Below are 24,913 nucleotides of genomic sequence, written 5' to 3'. Positions count from 1 at the left end.
GTGTAGTGGTCAGTGTTGTGGTTGGGCTGAGTGAGGGGTGCAGTACAGTGATTGTAAAGTGACCAGGGTGTGCAGTATATTGATGTAAAGTGTTGTGTTGTCTGCAGCACAGTGTCCAGGGTGTTGTTCACTGTGCCGGGCAGGCAGGCTGGTGGCGGGGTGTGTTCAGTGTGCAGGGCTGGCAGGCGGGGTGTGTTCAGAGCTCAGGGGGCCGGGCTGGCTGGCAGGCTGGAGGCAGGCCGTGCTCAGTGCTCAGTGCTCAGTGGCGGGCGGATGCGGACCTGCCTGTGCCGACACTGTGACAGCTGGCCGCGCGGCTGGCCTCACTGAGAGATGGCTCTCATTAGCACATTCCTCCTCTCCTCCTCCTCCCTGGCTCTCCCTTCTCCCGCTCACACGTTCTCTCTGTCCTCTCTCCCTCGCTCTCTCTGTCTTTTTCATTTTCTCTCTCCTCTTCAGTCTGCGTCTCTCCCCTGTTCTGTCACTCACACTTGATTCAGTCTCCATTTCGGTCTGTATTTTTCTATCTGTATCACTTTTTTTTCTTTCTTTCCATTCCCTCTCTCTCTCTTCCCCCTCTTTCTTTCTCTCTTTCTGGTTCTCTCCTCTCTCCTGCCCCTCTGTCTGTACTGTACACACACACACACACACACACACACGTATTTCTTTCTCTCTGTGTTAAATATTTCCGCTGTGAGGCAATGCTTTTATCTGTGTAAAACCACATTCCAGACCTGTTAGCCAGACCTTTCTGCTCAGATGCTTTCTGACTGCTCTTAAAGGGGATGAACAATAATAAGCAGTGCCTTTAAACACACTGTGCAGACCTGCACACACATGTGAGCGCTGTACTGGTGCTGCATTGTCCTGCTTCCTGAGGAGGCCCCCCAATGCTCACCTGCACGCCACACAGAGCAACACAACATTAATGTCAGAGCAAGTCTGTTGTGTTTGTCAGGGCATTACAGAGTGTGTGTCAGGGCTGTACAAAGTGTGTGAATGTGTCGGTGTGTGTGTAAATATGTGTGTGTCAGGGCTGTCCAGTGTATGTGAATGTCTGTGTGTCAGGGCAGTACAGAGTGTATCGGCTGTACAAAGTGTGTGAGTGTATGTGTAAATGTGTATGTGTTGGCTGTACAGTATGTGTGTAAATGTGTGTGTCAGGGCTGTACAGTGTGTGTAAATATGTGAGTGTGTGTGTAAATGTATGTGTGCCAGGGCTATACAGTATCTGTGAATGTGAGTGTGTGTGTGTGAGTGTGTGTAAAAGTGTGTGTGTCGGGGCTATACAGAGTGTGTGAATGTGTGTGTGTCAGGGCTGTACAGTGTGTGTAAATGTGTGTGTGTGTCAGGATTGTACAGTGTGTAAATGTGTGTGTGTGTGTGTGTGTCAGGGCCCTACAGAGTGTGTGTAAATGTGTGTGTGTCAGGACTGTACAGTGTGTGTAAATGTGTGTGTGTGTGTGTGTGTGTGTCAGGGCTGTACAGTGTGTGTGAATGTGTGAATGTCAGGGCTGTACAGTGTGTGTGAATGTGTGTGTCAGGATTGTACAGTGTGTAAATGTGTGTGTGTGTGTGTGTCAGGGCCCTACAGAGTGTGTGTAAATGTGTGTGTGTGGGGGCTATACAGAGTGTGTGTGAGTGTGTGTGTGTCAGGGCTGTACAGTGTGTGTAAATGTGTGTGTGTGTCAGGATTGTACAGTGTGTGTGAATGTGTGTGTGTCAGGGCTGTACAGTGTGTGTGTGTGTGTGTGTGTGTGTCAGGGCCCTACAGAGTGTGTGTAAATGTGTGTGTGTCAGGACTGTACAGTGTGTGTAAATGTGTGTGTGTGTGTGTGTGTGTGTGTGTCAGGGCTGTACAGTGTGTGTGAATGTGTGTGTGTCAGGGCTGTACAGTGTGTGTGGAGTAAGGATAGGCCTGGTGGAAGAGGTGGGGTTTTAGGAGGGACTGGAAGGTGGTGATGGCTGGAGGAGGGAGGTCCAGAGCCCAGGGGCAGCCCTGGAGAAATCCTGTCACCACAGCTCTGGACCGGGGGAGGACAAAGCCCTGCTGGGTCAAAGTGGCTCTCGGGTCTAGGAGAAGCTGGACGTTGAGGACACCAGCACCAGCACAAGTGAGGGGGTGATTGACCACTCTGAGAGGGCAGTTTCAGGGCTGTGGAGGGGCAGAAACCAGACTGAAAGGGTTCAGATAGGTGGTTATTCAGCAGGTGAGTGTGAAAGGGCAGGCTGGAGATGGGAGGACGTTATTGAGGATGCTGGCATCCGGTCCAGGCGTCTGTAAGATGGGAAACTGCAGCTGTTCTGTAGCTGGAGGGGACAGTGTGTGAGGGAGAGGTTGACAGTGTGTGTGATGGATGGTCAGAGCAGGGAGGCAGGCTTGATGAGAACAGTGGGGAGTGTGTGAATGTGTGAGTGTGTGTGTCAGGGCTGTACAGTGTGTGTGTGTGTGTGTCAGGGCTGTAATGTGTGTGTGTTAGGGCTGTACAGTATGTGTGTGAGAGAGAGAGAGAGAGAGAGAGAGAGTGTGTGTGTCAGGGCTGTACAGTGTGTGTGAGTTTGTGTTGCGGGGGCGGTATAAAGTGTGACTGTGTGAGAGTCAGTCTGTGTGTGTGTGTGAGAGAGTGTGTGTGTCAGGGCTGTACAGTGTGTGTGAGTTTGTGTTGCGGGGGCGGTATAAAGTGTGACTGTGTGTGTGTGTGTGTGTCTGTGTGTGTGTGTGTCCGGACTGTTCAGTCATTGTTTGATCACAGGGTCGTTTGACGGCAGGTTTTATTTCATTATAGGTGTGTGGATTTTTTTTTGGGGGGGGGGGTGTTATTACAGGGAGAATGTTCCACTACAGATGTGCATTCCACAAGCTCCGTCTGCAGGACACGCTGTACAGCCTCTCGCTGCCCCCCCTTCCCGGGCAATTCACCTGGTGGAGAGAAATGCATAATACCTCACAGGCGTTATGTATTTATTTTGTCTGTGTGTGGCCACAGAGCACTCTGCCTCTCCCTCTCTCTCTCTCCCTCTCCTTCACTCTATCCCTCTCAATTCAAATTCAAAATTTGCTTCTTTGGCATGACAGGAATGCCCCAGTGTGCTGTTGCCAAACATTTAGAGCAACAACACCATGTACAAATGCCAGTCTGGGACTGGTGTGGAACACATTGTAGTTTAAGGAAATCATTAATATAAAACAAATACTTACAAAATATATCAATACATAAAAAAAAACTATAAATACACCAGTTGTGAGAGTTCAGTGTGTGTGTGTGTGTGCATGCAGTGTCTACACCCTGTCCCCCAGGCTGTGAGAGCTCAGTGTCTGTGTGCAGTGTGTCCACACTGTCCCTCAGGCTGTGATAGTCCAGTGTGTGTGCAGTGTTTCTGGGCCTGATTGAATTCCAGTTTGTTTTGCAATTCTAATGAATTCCTCCAGCTCTCAATATATTTTTTTTTTTTAGATTCGGGAGTCTGTGTCTGGACTCAGGCTGTGTGTCTGGGGAACGCTGTGTGTCTGGACTCAGGGTGTGTGTCTGGGGAACGCTGTGTGTCGACTCGGGGTGCGTGTCTGGGGAGCGCTGTGTGTGTGCACTCAGGGGTCTGTGTCTGGGGAGTGTAGGTGTGTGTGTGTGTGTGTGTGTGTGAGAGAGGTGTTTGTGTAGGTGTGTGTTTGTGTGTGTGCCCTGAAGCCCTGTCTGCTCCTGACAGACTCTGGAGCTCAGCCAGGCTGCACCTGAGCACAACCACAGGTATTCGGAAACACCTGTCTCTGCCCCAGGGATGGAGGGAGCGAGAGAGAGAGAGATGTGTGTACATATACACTCACCTAAAGGATTATTAGGAACACCTGTTCAATTTCTCATTAATGCAATTATCTAACCAACCAATCACACGGCAGTTGCTTCAATGCATTTAGGGGTGTGGTCCTGGTCAAGACAATCTCCTGAACTCCAAACTGAATGCCTGAATGGGAAAGAAAGGTGATTAAGGCAATTTTGAGCGTGGCATGGTTGTTGGTGCCAGACGGGCCGGTCTGAGTATTTCACAATCTGCTCAGTTACTGGGATTTTCACGCACAACCATTTCTAGGGTTTACAAAGAATGGTGTGAAAAGGGAGAAACATCCAGTATGCGGCAGTCCTGTGGGCGAAAATGCCTTGTTGATGCTAGAGGTCAGAGGAGAATGGGCCGACTGATTCAAGCTGATAGAAGAGCAACTTTGACTGAAATAACCACTCGTTACAACCGAGGTATGCAGCAAAGCATTTGTGAAGCCACAACACGTACAACCTTGAGGCGGATGGGCTACAACAGCAGAAGACCCCACCGGGTACCACTCATCTCCACTACAAATAGGAAAAAGAGGCTACAATTTGCACAAGCTCACCAAAATTGGACAGTTGAAGACTGGAAAAATGTTGCCTGGTCTGATAAGTCTCGATTTCTGTTGAGACATTCAGATGGTAGAGTCAGAATTTGGCGTAAACAGAATGAGAACATGGATCCATCATGCCTTGTTACCACTGTGCAGGCTGGTGGTGGTGGTGTAATGGTGTGGGGGATGTTTTCTTGGCACACTTTAGGCCCCTTAGTGCCAATTGGGCATCATTTAAATGCCACGGCCTACCTGAGCATTGTTTCTGACCATGTCCATCCCTTTATGACCACCATGTACCCATCCTCTGATGGCTACTTCCAGCAGGATAATGCACCATGTCACAAAGGTCGAATCATTTCAAATTGGTTTCTTGAACATGACAATGAGTTCACTGTACTAAACTGGCCCCCACAGTCACCAGATCTCAACCCAATAGAGCATCTTTGGGATGTGGTGGAACGGGAGCTTCGTGCCCTGGATGTGCATCCCACAAATCTCCATCAACTGCAAGATGCTATCCTATCAATATGGGCCAACATTTCTAAAGAATGCTTTCAGCACCTTGTTGAATCAATGCCACGTAGAATTAAGGCAGTTCTGAAGGCGAAAGGGGGTCAAACACAGTATTAGTATGGTGTTCCTAATAATCCTTTAGGTGAGTGTGTATATATATATATATATATATATATATATATTATAGCACTGGACCGATACATATGCTCACTTGAGGAACAAACATTGCCAGAGCAATGACACACACAAACACCTATAGGACTAACAGCACACAATACCTCTGTACACACTTAAATCATACAAACATACATATGTGCACATGCCTATATATATATATATATATATATATATATATATATACACACATATATATATGATTTAAGTGTGTGTACATACACATATGTAGGTATGCATGTATTGTGCACTTACTGTCTATGTATTCCCCGCCTTATCCCAGTTAAGGCACGGCCACAGTGTGTACAGAGGTGTTGTGTGCTGTTAGTCCTATAGGTGTGTGTGTGTGTCATTGCTCTGGCAATGTTTGTCATACCTATAAAGCACCGCCTGAATAAGAGAGGGAAGAGAGGGAGGGACAGACAGCACAGAAGTGATTGTAAAATAAGTGACACCCGTTTCTGGATTGTTCCTTTTTCACTCTGACTGTTGATCTGATGTAGGGAACTGATACACTCTCACTCTCTCTCTCTCACACACACACACACACACACACACACACACACACACACACACGATGATGATGAAATACCCCTGTGTGGGACTCATGGAGACCCGGGCCCCTCGCACACGTCCAGCGCTGAGTTGTGCTGAGGTGATTGTTCGTGGAGGTATCCACGGGAACAGGAATGTGTTTTTGACATTCTCTGGGTGTTTTCTTCTTTCTTTTTTTCCCCTCTTTCTTGGGTACACAATCCTCTCACTGTCTGTGTGGAGAGGGGGCTGGGGCTGTGCATCTCTCTCTACTGTCTCTGTCCCTCCCTCTCTCTCTGTGTCTCCATGTCTTTCCCTCACTCTCTCTGTGTCCCTCTCTCCCTCCGTCTCTCCCTGTCCCTCTCCATCTCCCTCTGTGTCTCTCTCTCCCTATGTCTCTCTTCCCTCTCATGTCTTCAGCTCCAGTTTCAGTTCAGAGTTTTGTTTCCTGTAGAACCTGTAGATGGGACAGACTTGGGGACAGCCTGTGTGTCTCTCGTGTGCCTGTGTAGTGTTTTTATTTATTTACATGTTAAAATACTGTAACTGTATCAAGTTCGACTGGGTGCCCCTTCCTAGCATGGTGGCCAGGAGATCACATGGCCTGCCGTGACTCTCCCTCCTGCAGCCCCTCCCGTTCCCTGTGTTCACTGGCAGTAACCCCGTCCTGCTCTCCCATGTCCTCTTTCAGGGTTTTGATTGCGTCCGGACCCCCAGACGCACACCCCCCCGTCCCCCCGTGTGTCTGAGTCTTCCCCCCGCTCAAGATGGCGTCCGCCTCAGTGAAGGTGGCCGTCAGGGTGCGGCCGTTCAACACCCGCGAGACGAGCCGCGACGCCAAGTGCGTCATCCAGATGCAGGGCAACTCCACCTGTGAGTAAACCGGCCTCTGATTGGCTGCCTGGGGGACGGGAGGAATCGTTTTTATCTCTGTCAATGTGTGTGTTTTTCTGTTTGTGTGTGTGTGTGTGCGCATCTCTTTGTGCGTCTCTCTTTCTGTTTGTTTGTCTTTGTTTGTCTGTCTGTGTTTGTTGTTTGTGTGTCAGTCAGTGTGTCTGTGTTTGTCGGTGTCTTATCAGTCCCGTGTGTCTGTCAGTCTGTGTCTGTCTTTCAGTTTGTCAGTGTGTGTTGTCTGTGTGTTAGTCATTGTTTCAGTGCATGTGTCAGTCGGTGTGCCAGTGTGCCGGTGTGTGCCAGTTGGTGTGCCTGTGGGTATCAGTCGGTGAGATGGTGTGTCAGTCAGGTGCCCAGGTGTGCCGGAGCTGTACACAGTGCGTTCCCTGACCGCAGCTCCAGGCATGTCCGCGCCCCTGCCCCCCCGCCCCGCCGCTCACAGCCGCAGCGCAGATGGTCCGGCTCGTCTGTGGAATGTTTACCCAGCCCCCCCCAGGCGCTGGCGAAACCCCACACCTCTTCAAGAGCCGCTGATAATGAGCTGACATTCTCCGAGCGCCGGCAGCTCCCTCCTCCTCCTCTGCCTCCCTCTCTCCTTCTCTTTCATCTGCTGTCCTTCTCGCCTTTCTTCCCCCCCCCTCGAATGCCATTCTCTCCCTCTCCTCTCATTGTTTGTCTTCTCTCCTCCCTTCACCGTCTTCCTTCCTGTCTCTCTTTGTTTCTCTCCTCCTTTACTCCGTGCCTCTTGTTTTCACTCTCTCCCTCCCTCCCTCTCTCTCTCCCATACACACACAGACTGAGACACACTCTGTCAGGCAGCGTGTGGGTGAGTCAGTGTGTGGGCGTCCCTTTGACAGTGTGTGTCTCGGCCCCTCTCTGCCGGCCAGCTGACCTCTGCGCTGCACACGCCTCTGTCTATAAATAGAGGGGGAGGGGGTAGCATGGCAGGCTGCTGTTTCCACGAAAACATGCCACAACATGTCACACACGTGCTCTGGCACACACTCAGCTGGAGTAGAACATGCCTTTATATGCGTCTGTGTGTGTGTGAGTGTGTCCGTTTGTCCATGTGTGTGTAATTGTGTTTGTCCATGTGTGTGTAATTGTCTGTGTCTCTGTGTGTGTGAGAGAGTGTGTGATTTGTCTTTGTGTGTCCATGTGTGTAATTGTGCCGTGTGTCTCTGTGTGTGAGGGTGAGTGTGTCTGTTTGTCTGTGTGTGAGGGTGAGTGTGTCTGTTTGTCCATGTGTTTCTGGTTGGTGACTCACACTGCGCACTCTCACAGTGCTATTGATCCTGTTGTTTACATTGATTTGCCCTCAGCTCCTCACTATGACATCACACCCTGCACTCATTACCTTTTACAATCTGGGATGCAGGACTTGTATATTACCTGTATATTTTACCTGCACTTTGAACCTGTAATTGCATTATGCTTTGGTCTGTGGTTTAATACTGTATTATTGCACTTTTTACTGCTCTGATATGCTGGATATGGGCTTGTGTGGGCTGTAGTGTAGTATAGAACAGTACAGTGTAGTATTGTATAGTAAAGTGTAGTATAGTACAGTACATGATCCAGTCTCTGACTCTCTCTGTCTCACAGGCATCTCCAACCCCAAGCAGCCCAAAGATGCGCCCAAGAACTTCACCTTCGACTACTCCTATTGGTCACACACCTCGGTGAGATCTGCTGCCTGTCCAGTCAGAGGAGCGCCTGCCTGTCCCTGCCACGTTCCCTCGCTAAACCTCTCTCCCCTTTTCTCTCTTTCTCTCTCACCCCCTCTACCTTTACCTCTCCCCCTCCCCTTCCCCATGTCTCTCCCTCTCCACTCCTCCTCTCCCTCCGACTCTCTCTCACCCCCTCTACCGTTACTTTTACCTCTCTCTCCCCGCCCCCTGCAGCCAGAGGACCCCCAGTTCGCGTCGCAGCGGCAGGTGTACCTGGACATCGGGGAGGAGATGCTGCTGCACGCCTTCGAGGGATACAACGTGTGCATCTTCGCCTACGGGCAGACGGGTGCCGGCAAGTCCTACACCATGATGGGCAAGCAGGAGCCCGGGGGCCAGGGCATCATCCCTCAGGTACACAGAGAGGGGGAGGGAGAGAGAGGGAGAGATAGAGATAGAGGGAGGGGGAAGGGTAAAGGGAGAGATAAAGGGAGGGAGAGACAGACAGACACAGGGCATCAGTCAGGAACTTTTAGACTGGATATTGTTATAATTTTGTTAATATTGTTACTTTTTTCTTCCTCCCTCCGTGTCTTTCCTTCTCTTCCTTCCTATATGTGTCTCTCTGTCTTCCTCCCCGCATGTCACACTTTCACTCCCTCCCTCCGTCTCTCAGCTCTGTGAGGATCTGTTCAAACGCACGGCGGAGAACGTCAGCCCAGACCTGTCCTACTCTGTGGAGGTGAGCTCAGCACCCTCCCCCTCTCAACACCCCCACTCCCCCTCGCCCCCTTAATACAGCCGGGGTGTCAGTGAGGGTGTCAGTGAGTGTGTCAGATGGCCAGTGAGGGTGTCAGTGATGCCTCGGTTCCACTGGCTTAAGCGTCCGTGTCGTGCCATGCCGTGCCGGACGCGTCCCAGAGCTTTTTTTGCAAAACCAGACCGTTGTGAAGTCCGTCCCTCTGATGGGAGGAGCAGCGACTGTGGGTTTGGTTTGTGTTTCATGTTTAAAAACAGAGACGGAGAACAAGACTACGAGCGACACAGCCTGACGAGGAGAGGGCTTTGTGTCTGTTTTATTCTTTGTGCTTAACATGATTGTAAACAGCGTAATAAATACACGTTTCTGTTCAGAGATATTAGGAAGAGCTAAACGTGTAGACAACATTATATTCACACAAGCATGTTCCCATAAGAATGTTTCCATGTGCAACAATTAAGTAAATTGCAAATATGTATTATTATTATCGTCATAATTCGTGCTAGTATATATGTATTTTAAACGGCATAGCGTGACTCCCTTAATTTATTACTTACTACAGATTTGTAACTGCAAACAATACTTTTTGCTGTATTATTTATAAATTACTTATCAGACGTCCTTAACCCGGGCAAGTTACAGTTGAAACAAAATACACACGTTTCACGATGAATCATCCAGCTACAATATAGCAGGTTATAATTAAAGTGTGCACGTCTCAGTCATGGCGTTTATGGACGCATTTATTAAACCAGTCCTTAATGTTTTAGAGGAAACACAGATCTGCTGTATTTATTTATTCATTAATTTAACTTGTAAATGGACACGTTAACTGAATCGTGTTCGCCTTCATACTGATTGTCTGCGGATTGTCCTGCACACCATTCACACAACACAGCCTGAACACTGGCCAGCTGTTCATACAATATTAATAACATCGGCTGCTACGATCCGATTATTCTCCGTCAGTTTATTTTAACTAGTCAGGCACTGCACCGGTCCTGTGAAATCACAGTGTTTAATGCACTCGGATATTAACTGTAAGCAGTAAAACATTTCATTGTCTCTGTACGTGGATTTCACTCCATGTTGCTACTAAACTTGTAATTTCTTCGTGATCGCACTCGGCACTTGAGATTATATCTTCCGACACAATGTATCTGATCTCTTCCCTGTACAAGTCAAACACACACCTCCGCTGCTGATAGCGAATCATGTCCTCAGTGGGACGGATGCTTATGGACACATCCAGCACCAGCAAGTTAACCGTCCGGACGCGTCCGCCAGTGGAAACTGGGCATGAGTGTGTCAGTGAGTGTGCCAGTGACCCCGTGCCCTCCCCCTCCCAGGTGTCCTACATGGAGATCTACTGCGAGCGTGTGCGGGACCTGCTGAACCCCAAGAGCCGGGGGAACCTGCGCGTGCGGGAGCACCCCATCATGGGCCCCTACGTGGAGGACCTGTCCAAGCTGGCCGTCACCGGCTACTGCGACATCGCCGACCTCATGGACTGCGGCAACAAGGCCAGGTCAGACGGGGAGGAGAGGGAGGGAGGGAGGGGGAGGGAGAGAGAGAGGGAAATGTGTGGGAGAGAAATGGTCAAATTGGCGTCACATAGAGTTCAAGTGTGACTCATGCTGAGTGTGTTGTTGTCTCTGTGTGTGCGTGTTGTATGTTGTGTGTGTGTGCGTTGTCGTCTGTCAGGACGGTGGCCGCCACCAACATGAACGAGACGAGCAGCCGCTCCCACGCCGTCTTCACCATCGTGTTCACACAGCGCCGGCACGACACAATGACCAGCCTGGACACGGAGAAGGTACCGCACCGTGACACTCACACACACTCTCCCTCACACTGAAACACTGACACACTGACTCACACTCACTCATACACTCACACACACAAAACAATCGGGCTAACGCCAACAGTAGCTTTGACATTTGGGGTGCGGTGATGTCCCGTGAGGCAGCCGCTGTTTGCGTACAGAGCCTGACCGTTGTACAGCTGGAATGCGACGGTATGCAGATCCACCAACATGGAAGTGAAGACCATCAAGATCACCAGATCATGTTTTACCACAGAGTTAAAGAATCCACTGATCACGTTCAGTCGATTATTATTCTGTGCGCTTGGTTTTCTCTATGATGTGTTATCGGCACAAGCAAGGAATGCAACGTGCAAGAGGACAGGCACACGCAATGTACACACTACACGCATGCCTGCACAGTCGAGACGCACTCTGCCGGGGTGGACTCTCTCACGCGCTCATAGGTGTTGTGTGCCGCTGCCCCTCCCCGCGATGTGTCTCTCGTGTTCGTCTGTATAGTAAAGTGTAACTGCAGCTCTCAGTACCTCTGTCCTTTATTTGTGTCTCTGTCTGTCTCTCTCGGTTCATTCCTGTGTCTTGGTGTCTCTGTGTTCGCTTCTGTGTCTTTGTGTCTCTGTGTCTCTGTTCACTCCCGTGTGTCTCTGTTCACTCCTGTGTTTCTGTGTCTCTCTGTTCACTCCTGTGTCTCTGTCTCTCTCTGTTCACTCCTGTGTCTCTTGGTTCACTCCTGTGTCTCTGTCCCCAGGTCAGCAAAATCAGCCTGGTGGACCTGGCAGGCAGCGAGAGAGCAGACTCCTCTGGAGCCAAGGGCATGCGGTTAAAGGTCAGAGGGCAGGGGGCAGGGGCTGGGTCTACACTGACACATTGACTGACTGCCAGCTGTGCTGCTCTGTATTGTTTATAAAGAGCGTCCCTTTTATAATGGGAAGCAATTCCTATGGAGCGATTCCTCATCAGATTTCTCCTGTCCCTCCATCCCTCCTTCCTCCAGGAAGGAGCCAACATCAACAAGTCCCTGACCACTCTGGGCAAAGTCATCTCTGCGCTGGCGGAAATGGTGAGTGTCTGTCAGTCTGTGTGCATCTGTGTGTGTGCGCACATGCGTGTGTTATCGTGCATGTTCATCTCCTCTCCTGTCTCCAGCAAACCTCCAAGAAGCGCAAGTCGGACTTCATCCCGTACCGAGACTCGGCGCTGACCTGGCTGCTGAAGGAGAACCTGGGTGAGAGAGGGGGAGGGAGCTTGGGGAGAGACAGCGGGGGAGGAGTGAAGGAGAGCGAGCTGTCCGTCTGTCCCTCTTTTCGTCTGTCCGTCTGTCCCTCTGACTGTCTCTCTCTGTCTCTCTCTCTCTCAGGAGGGAACTCTCGCACTGCCATGATCGCAGCTCTCAGTCCTGCTGACATCAACTACGAGGAGACGCTGAGCACCCTGAGGTACCGCCGCGCCCTCCCCCTCTCTCCCGCTCCCTCCCTCTCCCTCCTGTCTTTCAGTTCAATTAAAGAACCTGTATTGGCATGGCTAAGTGTCCCTCTGGTGACTAGTTACACACTTGTGTTAATCCCTCCTGCCCCCTCCCCCTCCCGCAGGTACGCTGACCGGGCGAAGCAGATCCGCTGCAATGCTGTGATCAACGAGGACCCGAACGCCCGGCTGATCCGCGAGCTGAAGGAGGAGGTGAACCGACTGAGGGAGCTGCTGTTCTCCCAGGGCCTGAGCACCGAGCTGCTGTCCGCCGCAGGTAAACACCCCAGCTACACAACACACTGCACAACTACAACAACACACTAACACAACGCACTGTACACAACACTCACGCTGTACACACACTAACCCCCTTTCTCCCGTCAGGCTTCGAGGTGAACAACAACAACAGCCGCCTGTCTGTGGGGGGGCCGAGCTCTGTCCCCGGGGTCTCAGGCGAGGGCCTGCCCCCCCCACAGCCAGCCACCCCCGGGTCTGATCCCGCCCCCGAGGACCCCGGCGCTGACAATGAACAATCAGAGCCCTTCCCTGACATGGACGAGCCAATCACCCAGGAGGAGGCTGTGGAGATGCTGAAGGTACCACCTCTGTCTTTCTCTCTGTGTCTGTGTGTCTCTGTGTCTCTGTGTGTATGTCCTGGTCTGTGTGTATCTGTGTGTGTCTCTGTGTGTCTCCATGTGCATGTCCTGGTCTGTGTGTGTCTCTGTATCTCTTTGTTCCTGTGTGTCCCTGTCTCTCTCTGTCCATGTGCATCTCTGTCTCTCTTGGTCTCTGTGTGCATGTGTGACAGTGAGTCTCTCTGACGCGTGTGTGTGTCCTTGTCATTGCTCAGGAGACGGAGAAGATCATCGCTGAGCTGAACGAGACCTGGGAGGAGAAGCTGAGGAAGACCGAGTCCATCCGACTGGAGAGGTGAGCCTCCTGCACCCTCCCCATCTACACTTCTCTTCCTGCACCCTCCCCATCTACCCTTCTCCTCCTGCACCCCCTCTACCCTTCTCCTCCTTCTCTGTGTGATGCTGTGTCCCTACCCCTCTCTCAGGGAGTCGCTGCTGGCCGAGATGGGCGTGTCTATCAGGGAGGATGGGGGCACGCTGGGGGTCTTCTCCCCAAAAGGGGTGAGTCCAAGGACCGAGACAGAGTGTGTGTGACTCTGTGTTGAGTGTGTGTGACTCTGTGTTGTGTGTGTCTGTGTATGTATGTGTGACACAGGGTGTTTGTGACACTGTTGTCTGTTCCAGACGCCTCACCTGGTCAACCTGAACGAGGACCCGCTGATGTCAGAGTGTCTGCTGTACTACATCAAGGAGGGCATGACACGGTGAGGGGGCCGTCTGTCTCTCCCTCTGTCCCTCTGTCTCTCTCCCTCTCCCTCTGTCTCTTTCCTCTGTTGACGGCTGGCTCTGTGTCCCCCGTGTCTGTCCAGGGTGGGACAGAAGGACGTGGACATCCGTCTGACCGGCCAGTTCATCAAGGAGAAGCACTGCGTCTTCTACAGCTCTGCCAACGAGCGTGGGGAAGGTGAGGGGCGGGGCCCAGTGAGGGGCGGGGCCAGTGACTGTGGGCCGGTGGGGGCGTGGCCAGTGACTGGGCGATCTGATCTTGTTTTTTCTGTTCTTGTTTTTCCTCAATTTCCTCGTCTGCCACTTACACACTAATGAGCAACTAATTACAGTGTCTATAACTGGACTCCACTGTCCCTCCCCTTCTCTCTCTCTCTCTCTTTGCAAAGCTTGCCTGGATGTCTCTCAGGTACAGTGTAACTTACAGATGCTCCCCATCTCCCCATCCTCTCTCTCTCTCTCTCGCTCTCTCGTGCTCTCGCTCTCTCCTCCTCCTCCCCTTCTCTCTTGTGCTCTCTCTCTCTCCCTTCTTCCCATCTCTCCCCCTCCTTCCCCGCTCTTGCTCTCTCCCTTCCTCCCGTCTCTCCTCCTCCTTCCCTCCCCTTCTTTCTTGTTCTCCCCCTTCCCTCCTCCTCTCTCTCTTGCTCTTTCCCTTCTTCCCTACTCCCTGCCTCCTCCCCTTCTCCTCTATCGTGCTCTCTCCCATCCTCCCGTCTCCCCTCCTCTCTCTCTCTCTCCCTCCCGTCTCCCCTCCTCTCTCTCTCTCTCCCTCCCTCATCTCTCTCTCTCTCCCCCTCCATCTCTCTGCGTCTCATTCTCCCCCCTCTCCGTGGTGCAGCAGTGTGTGTCCCCATGACCCCTGACCCCCGTGCTGACCCCTCTCCCTCCCCGCAGTTGCTGTGACTCTGGAGCCGCTGGAGGGGGCCGAGACCTACGTCAACGGGAAGCAGATCACCGAGCCTCTGGTGCTCAAGCAGGGTAAGAGACGCCGAGACATGGTACGGCACAGCGGTGCATGGCACAGACACGGCACGGCGGGGCTCACCACAACGCCCTCCCCCTCCCCCTCCCTCCCTCCCCAGGGAACCGCATCGTGATGGGCAAGAGCCACGTGTTCCGCTTCAACCACCCCGAGCAGGCCAGGCTTGACCGGGAGCGCAGCGCCAGCCAGGACCCGCAGGCTGAGCCCGTGGACTGGAACTACGCCCAGAGGGAGCTGCTGGAGATCCAGGGCATCGACATCAAGCTGGAGATGGAGAAGAGGTGTGTGTGTGTCCCTCTGTGTATGTGCATGTGTGTCCGTTGTGTGTGTGTGTCCCTCTGTGTATGTCCATGTGTTCTCCTGTGTGTGTGTCCCTGTGTGTCTGTATCTGTCTGTCCATTGTGTGTGTGTGTCCATGTGTCCTCCTGTGTGTGTGTCCACAGAGCCATTTCTAGCCATTAGTGGCCACTAGGGGCCCCCTAGCAAATAAAATAAAATAAATATATTTTCAAGACTGAAAGGGGATTGACATTTTATTTATGAGCGAGTCGTGCCAAGTCTTTCGCTGTTGTTTCGACCCTGCCGTCCCGCACAAGCTCTCCCTTCTCGTCACACAACATGCTTTGTTTTGCAAATTGCGAACGCCCCAACGACCAAAGTCTCCAGAGTGTGGTATCAAAGCACAGCGGCTGGGTTTGCATCTCTGGGCAGTTTGACCTCGAATGGGATCTGGGTCGCTCAGCTCTTTTTCCCCTCAGTATAGGGCCGGTTGTACTAACAGGATCAGACAACAGGATCGGATCCGGGCTCACGGGATCCGGATCATGAAAAGGCGTTGTACGAAGCAGATGATCCGATTTCTTGATCTGATTATTAAGCAGCGTGTGCAGTGACTCAGCAGTTTCTTATTGACGTGAACCGGCACGTCAGACTGTGCGTCTATTTGAACATCTACCGCTCGAATGACTCGATGACAACCATCAACCTTTCAGAAAACTATACTGTGCTATTGCTGATGACTTTATTAATGAAATAAGCTTAGCTGTGCGCTACGTTTCCCAATGCATGTCAGTGTGCTTATGCCATCGTACATTGGATCCGACAATTATGTAGTCCGTCATCGCGAAAAGGACATTGGATACATTAAAACCACTAAAAGTACATGACCTTCCCAAGTTATTGCATTGGTGTGCGTTTATTTAACTCTTCAACTACAAAATAATAATAATTTTTATTATATATTAATAATTAGCTAATAATCAATTTTATTTATAACGCACTCTTCTCATACCCAGAGAGCTACAGCAAGCAGTCAAAACAGATTAGATCAAACAGGCAACATAGCAGTAGCAACTCAAGAGTATTTTAAAAATGTGCAACTAAAGAGAGATCCTAAAAGCTTAAAAAAGGTGAGTTTCTAGAAATGTCTTAAGCTGTGGGTTGTAGGCGCTTCTCAAAGCATCCACAGCTGTGGAGCTGCTGCAGTGGCTCTGTTACCCGTCATCCTGAGGCTGCAGTCTGGCTGCTGGAGAAATAAGAGCTTTTACATGATTACTTACAATAATGAAAATAAATACAAACACAACAATATCGCACACAAGCTACACCTTAAAGACACGAAAGCAGAATGCATGGTTCATCATTATACTGTTTATTTGAAAGTGCACATCTTTGTAAATAATGTAAGTCACATTTGTGGTGTTTATCTGTGATTAACCAGACGTGTCTACATCGATAATGTTCCTACTACTTGCTGAAGGCTGAAAGGAATCCTCCTGATAAACGCTGCTTCAGACGTGTGGGTAACATGAGTGCGCTCCGATGGTGCTCCCACTACAGATCAGTCATGTCTGTGAGGTTTAACATGCTGTACTGCTTTCATACACCTTCCTCACCAAAAACCTGTCTGTGAACCAAACGAAGTACGCGGAGTTCCTGCATTTCAAAAAGTCGGATCAAGCTCTGATCCTGGTCAAAGCAGGATCATTTTTTAGCTTTAGTACAACACAACTGAGATCAATATCAAGATCGGATCCCGTCAGTACAACCCGCCCCAGGAGCACTGACAGTTTTTCCAAGTAAAGGAAAAACCTGAATAAATGAGTGGAGGAACATAATGAATGCAGATGCCTCCAAACAGGTGCACTGCACGATACAATTAAGCAATTAACATCCGATCATGCTCTGTGGCATGTATACAAATGCTGAGCAGCCCAGTTGACCTCGATTTTGGATCAAGATGGCGAGAGGAAAGGATCTAAGTGACTGTGAAAGAGGGGGCATTATTGGGGCACGAATGGCAGGAGCTTCAGTCACACAGATGCTCAACTGGCTCGTGTTCTGGACAAGTGGGCGAGTGCATGTGTGGGACACCAAGAGATCGGGACAGGCCTGACTGCTGGACCCTACAGTGAGGGGGTCCGGAGCCTCTGTTATGCTGTGGGGGGCATTTTACTGGCATGGTTTGGGTCAACTTGTCCCCTTATGCCCTGTTTCCACGGCCCTGGACACTTATACGGGTGTTTCCACTGGCTTAAGTGTCCGGACGCGTCCAGGTTTTGTGGACGGTTAACTATCTGCTGCCAGAGGTGGCCGTAAGCGTCCGTCACCCACTGAGGAAAAACTTGTCTTTCAGAAGCGAGATGTGCGCTTGACTGCAGACAGACAGGGAAGAGATCAGATACATTGTATCAGAAAATATAATCTCAAGTGCCGTGTGCGATCACGAAGAAATTACAGTTTTATTAGCAGCATGGAGTGAAATCCGTGGGTTTTTCCTTTCATTTGTCACCTGTCTGTATGTGTGCTTATCCACACGTTTACAACACAGTGGGCTCAAGCATGTGTTACTTTGTTGTTGTGCCAAGTGGGCTACTGTGAAGGGGCCCCAAACCAAATGCTGATTAGGGCCACAAAAGGCTAGAAACAGCCCTGAGAGTGTGTGTCCATGTCCGTCCGTGTCCCTTCCCTCATGCCCATCTCTCTCTGTCCCTCTGTGTGCGTACGCTTTATGTGTGACGTTGTGCGTGTGTATTTTATGTGTGACGATGTATGTGTGCGTGCGTGCGTGCGTGTGTTTTATGTGTGACGGTGTGTGTGTACGTGTGTTTTATGTGTGACTGTGTGACTGTGTGCGTGCGTGTGTGTTTTATTTGTGATGTGACGGTGTGCGTGTGTCCCTCAGGCTGCAGGACCTGGAGACTCAGTACAGGAGGGAGAAGGAGGAGGCCGACCTGCTGCTGGAGCAACAGAGACTGGTGAGACGAGCCCCCTGGCCCCCCGGACCCCCTCACACACTGTCTGCTTCCACCAGCCCCCACACCCTCCCTGTCTCCCTCTCCCCCTCCGCTTCATCCTCACTCCCGCTCTCTCTCTCTCCTATTCTCTCCCTTTCTCTCAAATTCAAATTCAGAAAAGCTTTATTGACACGACTAAGTAGCAAGAACTTGGCATCAATACATATAATAATCAGGGCTGCAACAACTAATCGATATAATCGATAACGTTGATTTAATCGTTGATTAGTTGGGTCTACCAGACAAGCTACGTCTATTTCTATACCTCCTCAACTAAATTATAATCATAATAATACAATACATTTTAGAGGTCGACTGACTTATCATTAGGCCGATTAATCGGGGCCGATAACAGCTTTTTTTAAACTATTAGCAATCGGCAGGAATGAACGCCGATAATGAGTGATAGTTTTACGGGGTTGTACACATTCATATCGTTGGTTACAGGGGACAAACACGGCCTCTAGTGGTGAAATGAAAACCATCACTGACTCCCTCATGGAGTTTATTGTCACATGTGACTTGGCTCAGCGCGCAGATGCTGTTTGAAAAACTGATACTCGCTTTACAACTTCCGCTGAGAGAAGAGATACATATAAGAGATAATGAGTCAATTAAAGTTGTCGTGACACAGTCAATCAAACATTGAAAATAATAAAGTAAAATGGAAGGTACTTTGTTTACGACTCTGCCAGTATAATAAATAGCTACTTAGCACTGATATCCCCAAAAACACGCACCTGCGGACATTTCAGAGCTTTCAGACAGCAACATTTCAACACTGGATTATACAATTTATTTGATTGGGAAGTATAATAAGTATAAATTAAGTCTGTAACCCTACATCTTGACAGCACTTAGCTTTCACTGTCCAGGATGTAGGAAGTCTCTTACTGTACTTGTCTAAATTGGAATTCGTAAAATGTATTATTTTGAATTTGTAATGATTGATGCCTTGTACTTCTCTGTATTTTTGCACTTATGTTGTAAGTCGCCCTGGATAAGGGCGTCTGCCAAGAAATAAAAATAATGATAATAATAATAAGTAGTTTAGTAGTGAATACAATTGCTGCATTTAAAAATGTTTTATCATTGTACACTCGAGTCGTAGCTGTGTGGGCATTTAAATCAGGGCATTTTCCCCTGAAAATCCACGATCGGTCGAACTCTAATACATTTTATGTAGTCATACTAGACACAGCAAAGACAGGCGATACAACAGTACAGTACAGACACACGAAACGAAGTAAGCAAGAAATGCAATGCCATGTGCTGTCGGCCTGTATTAATTTGTGGTGTTTTCCTCCAGTCCACGTCTTCCTCGCGTGTCTCGTCGGTCGATGTCATTTTTAACGCTCGTACAGTCAGATCGAATCGAACCCGCTTCACAGTCGGGGAAGCTGCGCACACTCGTCTTTTTCTCTTTTCACGCACGTGAAGATCGGATGCATTGTAAGATCCAGTGTGCGTGTAGATGTAAATGTTGTGCTACTATGCATACTCGTACTGTCGCTCATTTCAGAGAAAAAAGCATCCTACCTCCAGAGTCCAGTCCTGGAGCTGTCGGCGCTGAGAGCCCTTGACGCTGTTTGATGTAGAGAAGCCTGTAAACACTGCACTTAATGCGTTTTCTTTATTTTCCATTATTTATCAAAACAGTTTAGCACCTTTCAAACCGAAGAGTGAATCAGCCTTGTGTTTCGAGAGCACCTGTTGCTCTGTGCACCCTGTGTGTTTGGCAATGTGTGTGCTATTGGGTTTGAGTTGTTTTAAAGAGAGCATTGTGCAAGATGAGGACAAACCTTTTTTAATAAAACGCTTGATTTAATGATGGAATCAATGTTTCGAGTAGTAATCGACAGTTTATCAAAATAGTTGATTTGTTGGAGCCCTAATTACCATTCTACCTTAAAGTTGATCTCTCCCTCCCTCTCTCTCTCCCTCTCTCAGTATGCTGACTCCGACAGTGGCGATGACTCAGACAAGCGATCCTGTGAGGAGAGCTGGCGCCTCATCTCCTCCCTGAGAGAGAAACTGCCTGCGAACAAGGTGAGAGGTACAGGGGGAGGGGAGGGAGGGAGACTGGGAAGGAAGGAAGGAAGGCGAGAGGGAGACGGGGAAGGAGGGAGAGGGAGAGGGGGATGGAAGGAGGGGGGGAGAGGTAGACAGGGAGGGTGGGAGAGAGGGAGACAGGGAAGGAAGGAAGGAAGGAGAGAGGGAGACGGGGAAGGAAGGAAGGAAGGATGGAGGGAGGGAGAGTGAGACGGGGAAGGAAGGAGGGAGGGAGAGAAGGAGATGGGGAAGGAAGGAAGGAGGGAGGGAGAGGGAGACGGAGAAGGAGGGAGAGGGGGAAAGAAGGAAGGAGGGAGGGAGAGGGGGAAGGAAGGAAGGAGGGAGGGAGAGGGAGACTGGGAAGGAAGGAAGGAGAGGGAGATGGGGAAGGAGGGAGAGGGAGACGGGGAAGGAAGGTGGGAAAAGAAGGGAGGGAGAGATTGGACTGGACTGCACACTCACTGTCCCGCCCCCCGCAGGTGCAGTCCATCGTGAAGCGCTGTGGTCTGCCAAGCAGTGGGAAGAGGCGCGAGCCGCGGCGCGTCTACCAGATCCCCCAGCGCCGGCGCATCGCCAAGGACCCGCGCTGGCTGACACTGGCGGACCTGAAGATGCAGGCGGTGAAGGAGATCTGCTACGAGGTGGCGCTGGGCGACTTCCGGCACTCGCGCCAGGAGATCGAGGCGCTGGCCATCGTCAAGATGAAGGAGCTGTGCCGCATGTACGCCAAGCGCGACCCGCAGGAGCGCGACACCTGGCGCGGCGTGGCCCGGGACGTGTGGGACACCGTGGGCATCGGTGAGGACAGGGCCAGCGCCGGGGAGGAGGCGGGCGCCGGCGGGGAGGCCAAGGGCGACGTGGATGACCTGAAGGCGCACATCGACAAGCTGACGGACATCCTGCAGGAGGTGAAGCTGCAGAACAATGCCAAGGACGAGGAGATCCGCTCTCTGCGGCACCGCGTGGGCAAGATGGAGAGCGTCATCCCTGCCATGGCCTCGCAGGTGAGGAGGAGGGGGAGGGCGCGGGGGCAGCCTTTTTGGATCAAGGGCCAGGTCCCTCTACTGTGCTTACGGTGGCTTGCTGAGGACAATCATTCATTCGGTTCAGTTGAATCTGGCATCATTGAATCTGTGACTCAAATGAATGAAGCCCGTCGGTGCTCCTGTGAGTCTCGGGCTGCTCCCACTGACCGGCTGAGGCTCTCCCGTCCGTCCAGTCAGCACGCTCAGGCTGTTGGCCAATGACGCGCATCTGTTAGGCTAGACACACCGCCAGCACAAACAGGGCGTGGCGTTGGCATGACTGAAACAATCCATGGGGCCGGTCAGTATGCGAGATCGGGGCGGATATGTGGCCCATGGGCCACAGTTTGGGACCCCTGCTCTATTCTCTCTCCCTCTTCATCTGCCTCTAACTCTTTCTCCCTCTCTCTGTCTCTCACTTCCTCCCTCTCTCTCAGCCTCTCTCACTCTTCATCCCCCTCTCTCTCAGCTCTAACATCAACCTCGATGTCTCTCTCTCTCCCTGCAGGATGATGAAGAGGGGGGGCTGGAGGAGTATCTGAACAACGGGGATGGGGACGGGGATGGCTCTGATGACGAGGAGGAGGACGGGGAGGGCGAGGGCAGCCTGCACTCCTCCCCGTCCCTGGAGGAGCTGTCCAAGGAGCAGCGCGTGAGTCGGCTGATGGAGGAGGACCCGGCCTTCCGCAGGGGGCGGCTCCGCTGGCTGAAGCAGGAGCAGGCCCGACTGCAGGGCCTCCAGCAGCAGCAGATCGCCAAGCGTCTGCGCCGCGGCGCTGGGGGGCCGCCAGGGGCTGGGGGGCCGGGGCCCTTCCTGCCGGGGACGGGCCGCTTCATCCCCCCACAGGACTGCAAGCTGCGCTTCCCCTTCAAGAGCAACCCGCAGCACCGCTACTCCTGGGACCCCAGCACTGTGTTCCTGCTGGGCCTGGGGGGCGGCGAGGTGGAGGGCGCGGGGCAGGAGGACGGGGAGGTGGAGTCGGAGGGGCTGGAGGAGGAGAGGGAGGGCCGGGCGCGGGCACGGGAGGGTGAGAGGCTGGCCGGGCGGGGCGGGGAGGAGGACGGGAGAGGGGGAGGGGGCAGGGTCTCTCCCCGCAATGGCCACGCCGCACCCCCCCCGATGCCGCCCTTCCTGCCAATGCCTCGCCTGCCGCCACAAATGCCCCTGCAGATGCCCCTGATGCCCCTACCGGTGCTGCTGACTCCGGGGGGCCCCCGCATGCGTACGCCCAGCCCCCCCCGCGCCTGGCAACACAGACCGCATGGCGGCCCTCCCCAGCCCTACCGCCACGGTGGCCCGCACCCGCCACCCCAGTACCGCCGGAACTCGCTGGACAGCTGCCCCCCCGGCCCCGACGGGCTGCCCCGCCGGCCCCGCTACCACCGGCAGAGCCCGGCCGCGGGGCAGGACCGGGAGTGTGGGCCGGGCCCCCAGAACTTCGTCCAGAACCACAGACAGAACCACGGCCCCCCGCAGCAGCGCAAGCCCGGCTACCAGCACCACTACCACCACCCCTACTACAGCCAGGCCCACCCCGGCCCCCCGCACCACGCCACCGGGCCGGCCCACTACGCCCCCGACGCAGAGTTCTCCGGCCGCGCCCGGCAGCACAGCCCCCACGAGCGGCCCGGCCCCCGGGGTCAGGGCTACAGCACCCCCCCGCGCATGAGGCGGCAGTTCAGCGCCCCCGACCTAAAGAACCGAGAGACCCCCGTCTGAGGCACCGCGGAGGGGAGGGGGAGGGCGCTGTGCATCTCTCTCCCCAGAACACTCTGCGTCAGGGTTCTGTTTGTGTTGCAGCCCGGCCCCTGTCCTGTGAGAGGGGTGGGCTGTCATTTTTAATTGCGTTTTAACGGCTGTTTTAAAGGATTTCGTTTTTAAGCCACTAATGAACTCGAGAGACTTTGATACACAGAGAGGGAGAGGGGTCGGGGGTGGGGGGACACAGGGTGGGTGGGACGGGGACGAGGGGATGTTGACCTCGAGATTTTAATGTGCTTTTAATCTGGATCATGCTTGCAATACTGCGCTCTCGCCTCGAGCCACTGGGGGGCAGCATCTGGACTGAGTGAGAGGACGGGACAGGACGGGGACGGGTAGTGGAGCGAGAGGACAAGAGGACGGCACAGGGGACAGGTAGTGGAGCTACTAGATAGTTAGTTAGTGGTTAGAGGAAGTGAGATCGAGGGGAAGGCCAAGGCAGGTCAGAGAATCACAGCGGAGACAGGCGTTGTGTTTGTTAAAACACACACACACACACACACACACAGACGCACACGGAGAGAGAGAGAGGTGAGAGATGGACACATTTACTTGACTACACATGACTGGGTAGTGGCTGTCTGTAGCTCAGAGAGGGCAGCGAGGGCGCTGTGGAGGGCAGATCTGGGTGGGGTTGTAGTCGGGAACAGTTTTGCCCCAGACGCCCACAAATACACACAGTCTCCCACACAAACGCACAAGCACCATGTTACACACTCGTCAAACACACTGGTGTCTGACCTGCTGTTTGAAGTGTGAAGCGGAGGATGAGGCAGTTTAGGACTTTAGAAGAGTGACGGACGAACATAAAATGAGAGACGAACAGAGATGGACAGAGAGACGGAGACTGACAGACAGCATAAGAGACAGGCAGAGAGAGACTGAGAGACAGAGACGCACTCAGACTCCGAGAGAGGGACGGACAGAGACTGAGAGACAGAGACGCACTCAGACACTGAGAGAGGGACGGACAGAGACACAGACATTATTGTCGTGATGCCAACAGCCTGCTGCTGCTGCACCTCCAACACCCGTGACAGGGAGGGGGAGGGGACGGGGTTCGAGAGGAGGCAGGGAGTGCCGCTGCTTTTGAAATCGTCCGGCTGCTCGACCGACGTGGAATAGACGCAGACCGGACACAGACGCTCGAGCCCCTGCCGCGGACGGGCGATAGGGAGTGGGTCTGGGGGACGGGGAGGGAGTTGGGCTCGAGACTCGCTGGGATCTGTTGCCCAGAGCGGGAGAGGGCGAGGGAGCGCCGGGGGGGGACATTACACACGCACACACCCGGCCCCCGGCTGTGGACGAGGATAGGAACACTAAGCCCGGAGTGAGGATGCTGTTGTTACTCTCACCATTATTATTGTTGTTGTTGTTCAGGCTGTACTGAGGGGGAGGGGTCTGACTTTTTATTGGTTTCTTGGACTGCCATGTCCTCCCCATCGCTGCCCGTCTCCCCTCAGTCTCCACTGCTGGTTTGGTTGTTATAATCTGCTCATTGTGAACATTATAATTATTATTAATTATTATTATTGTTTTTTTTGCGACGGCATCCCCCCCGGCCCCCAGTCTTGCTCCCACAGCACCTGGGGGGTCTTTTATTTTGGTTGGTCTTGGATTTATATATATAATTATAATTATTCCGTTGTTTACTTTGGGATGTTGTTTTAGTTTTTCCATGTCCCTCCCTGTGTTCGTCGGCTCGGACTGAGACCGGATGGACACACGGGAGCCAGTGGGTGAATAAATACATTAATGAAAATAAACCCTTAACCTGCTAGTCGGTGTGGTCTCTGGCATCTCGCTTTCCCGTGCTTTGTTGTGACGCTGGTTTGGTCTCTCTGTCTCTGTCTCTGTGTCTTCATGTCTCTGTGTGTCTCTCTGTGTCTGTGTTGTGCTGTGGGGATAGGAGAGAGAGGAGACCCTGCTGGACTGGACTGTGTCTCTCAGGACCAGAGACCCTGCTGGACTGGACTGTGTCTCTCAGGACCAGGGCTGAGACCCTGCTGGACTGGACTGGACTGGGAGCTGTGGCTTCATGCATCACTTCTCTGCTATTTGTGTTGTTTGAGAACTTCAACTTGTACAAATAAATGTGCGCACTGAGTGTGGATAGGAAGCCAACTTCAGCCTCGTCTCAGATATTATCCAATACCGGGAAGCAAAAGAGATAGAAAACAAACCCTACAGCTTACTAAAACTAACTGCAGTGGAACCGACACCGCT

General features: G+C 52.1%; 1 protein-coding gene across 1 annotated transcript in view; it reads left to right on the top strand.

Annotated features, from left to right (window-relative positions):
• The window catches only part of LOC136768218 (kinesin-like protein KIF1C), a 26,005-nt gene extending 1,545 nt beyond the window's left edge, over positions 1–24,460 (top strand). The window contains exons 2-23 of the mRNA XM_066722295.1: positions 6,285–6,466; positions 8,093–8,169; positions 8,392–8,571; positions 8,834–8,899; positions 10,267–10,445; positions 10,622–10,733; positions 11,491–11,568; positions 11,737–11,802; positions 11,889–11,967; positions 12,100–12,178; positions 12,332–12,483; positions 12,594–12,805; positions 13,060–13,139; positions 13,270–13,345; positions 13,469–13,548; positions 13,654–13,748; positions 14,465–14,548; positions 14,653–14,833; positions 17,737–17,809; positions 19,799–19,897; positions 20,380–20,904; positions 21,434–24,460. Coding sequence (XP_066578392.1) covers positions 6,361–6,466; positions 8,093–8,169; positions 8,392–8,571; positions 8,834–8,899; positions 10,267–10,445; positions 10,622–10,733; positions 11,491–11,568; positions 11,737–11,802; positions 11,889–11,967; positions 12,100–12,178; positions 12,332–12,483; positions 12,594–12,805; positions 13,060–13,139; positions 13,270–13,345; positions 13,469–13,548; positions 13,654–13,748; positions 14,465–14,548; positions 14,653–14,833; positions 17,737–17,809; positions 19,799–19,897; positions 20,380–20,904; positions 21,434–22,645 — 3,891 coding nt within the window. The 5' untranslated portion in view covers positions 6,285–6,360 and the 3' untranslated portion in view covers positions 22,646–24,460. The remainder of the gene's footprint in view (positions 1–6,284; positions 6,467–8,092; positions 8,170–8,391; positions 8,572–8,833; positions 8,900–10,266; positions 10,446–10,621; positions 10,734–11,490; positions 11,569–11,736; positions 11,803–11,888; positions 11,968–12,099; positions 12,179–12,331; positions 12,484–12,593; positions 12,806–13,059; positions 13,140–13,269; positions 13,346–13,468; positions 13,549–13,653; positions 13,749–14,464; positions 14,549–14,652; positions 14,834–17,736; positions 17,810–19,798; positions 19,898–20,379; positions 20,905–21,433) is intronic.
• Positions 24,461–24,913: the final 453 nt, after the last annotated feature.

Source organism: Amia ocellicauda, chromosome 14, assembly GCF_036373705.1.
Source record: "Amia ocellicauda isolate fAmiCal2 chromosome 14, fAmiCal2.hap1, whole genome shotgun sequence".
In the NCBI taxonomy this organism is placed as follows: Eukaryota; Metazoa; Chordata; class Actinopteri; order Amiiformes; family Amiidae; genus Amia; species Amia ocellicauda.
Note: the sequence above shows the minus strand (reverse complement) of the source record. Positions and strands in the feature narration are given on the sequence as shown.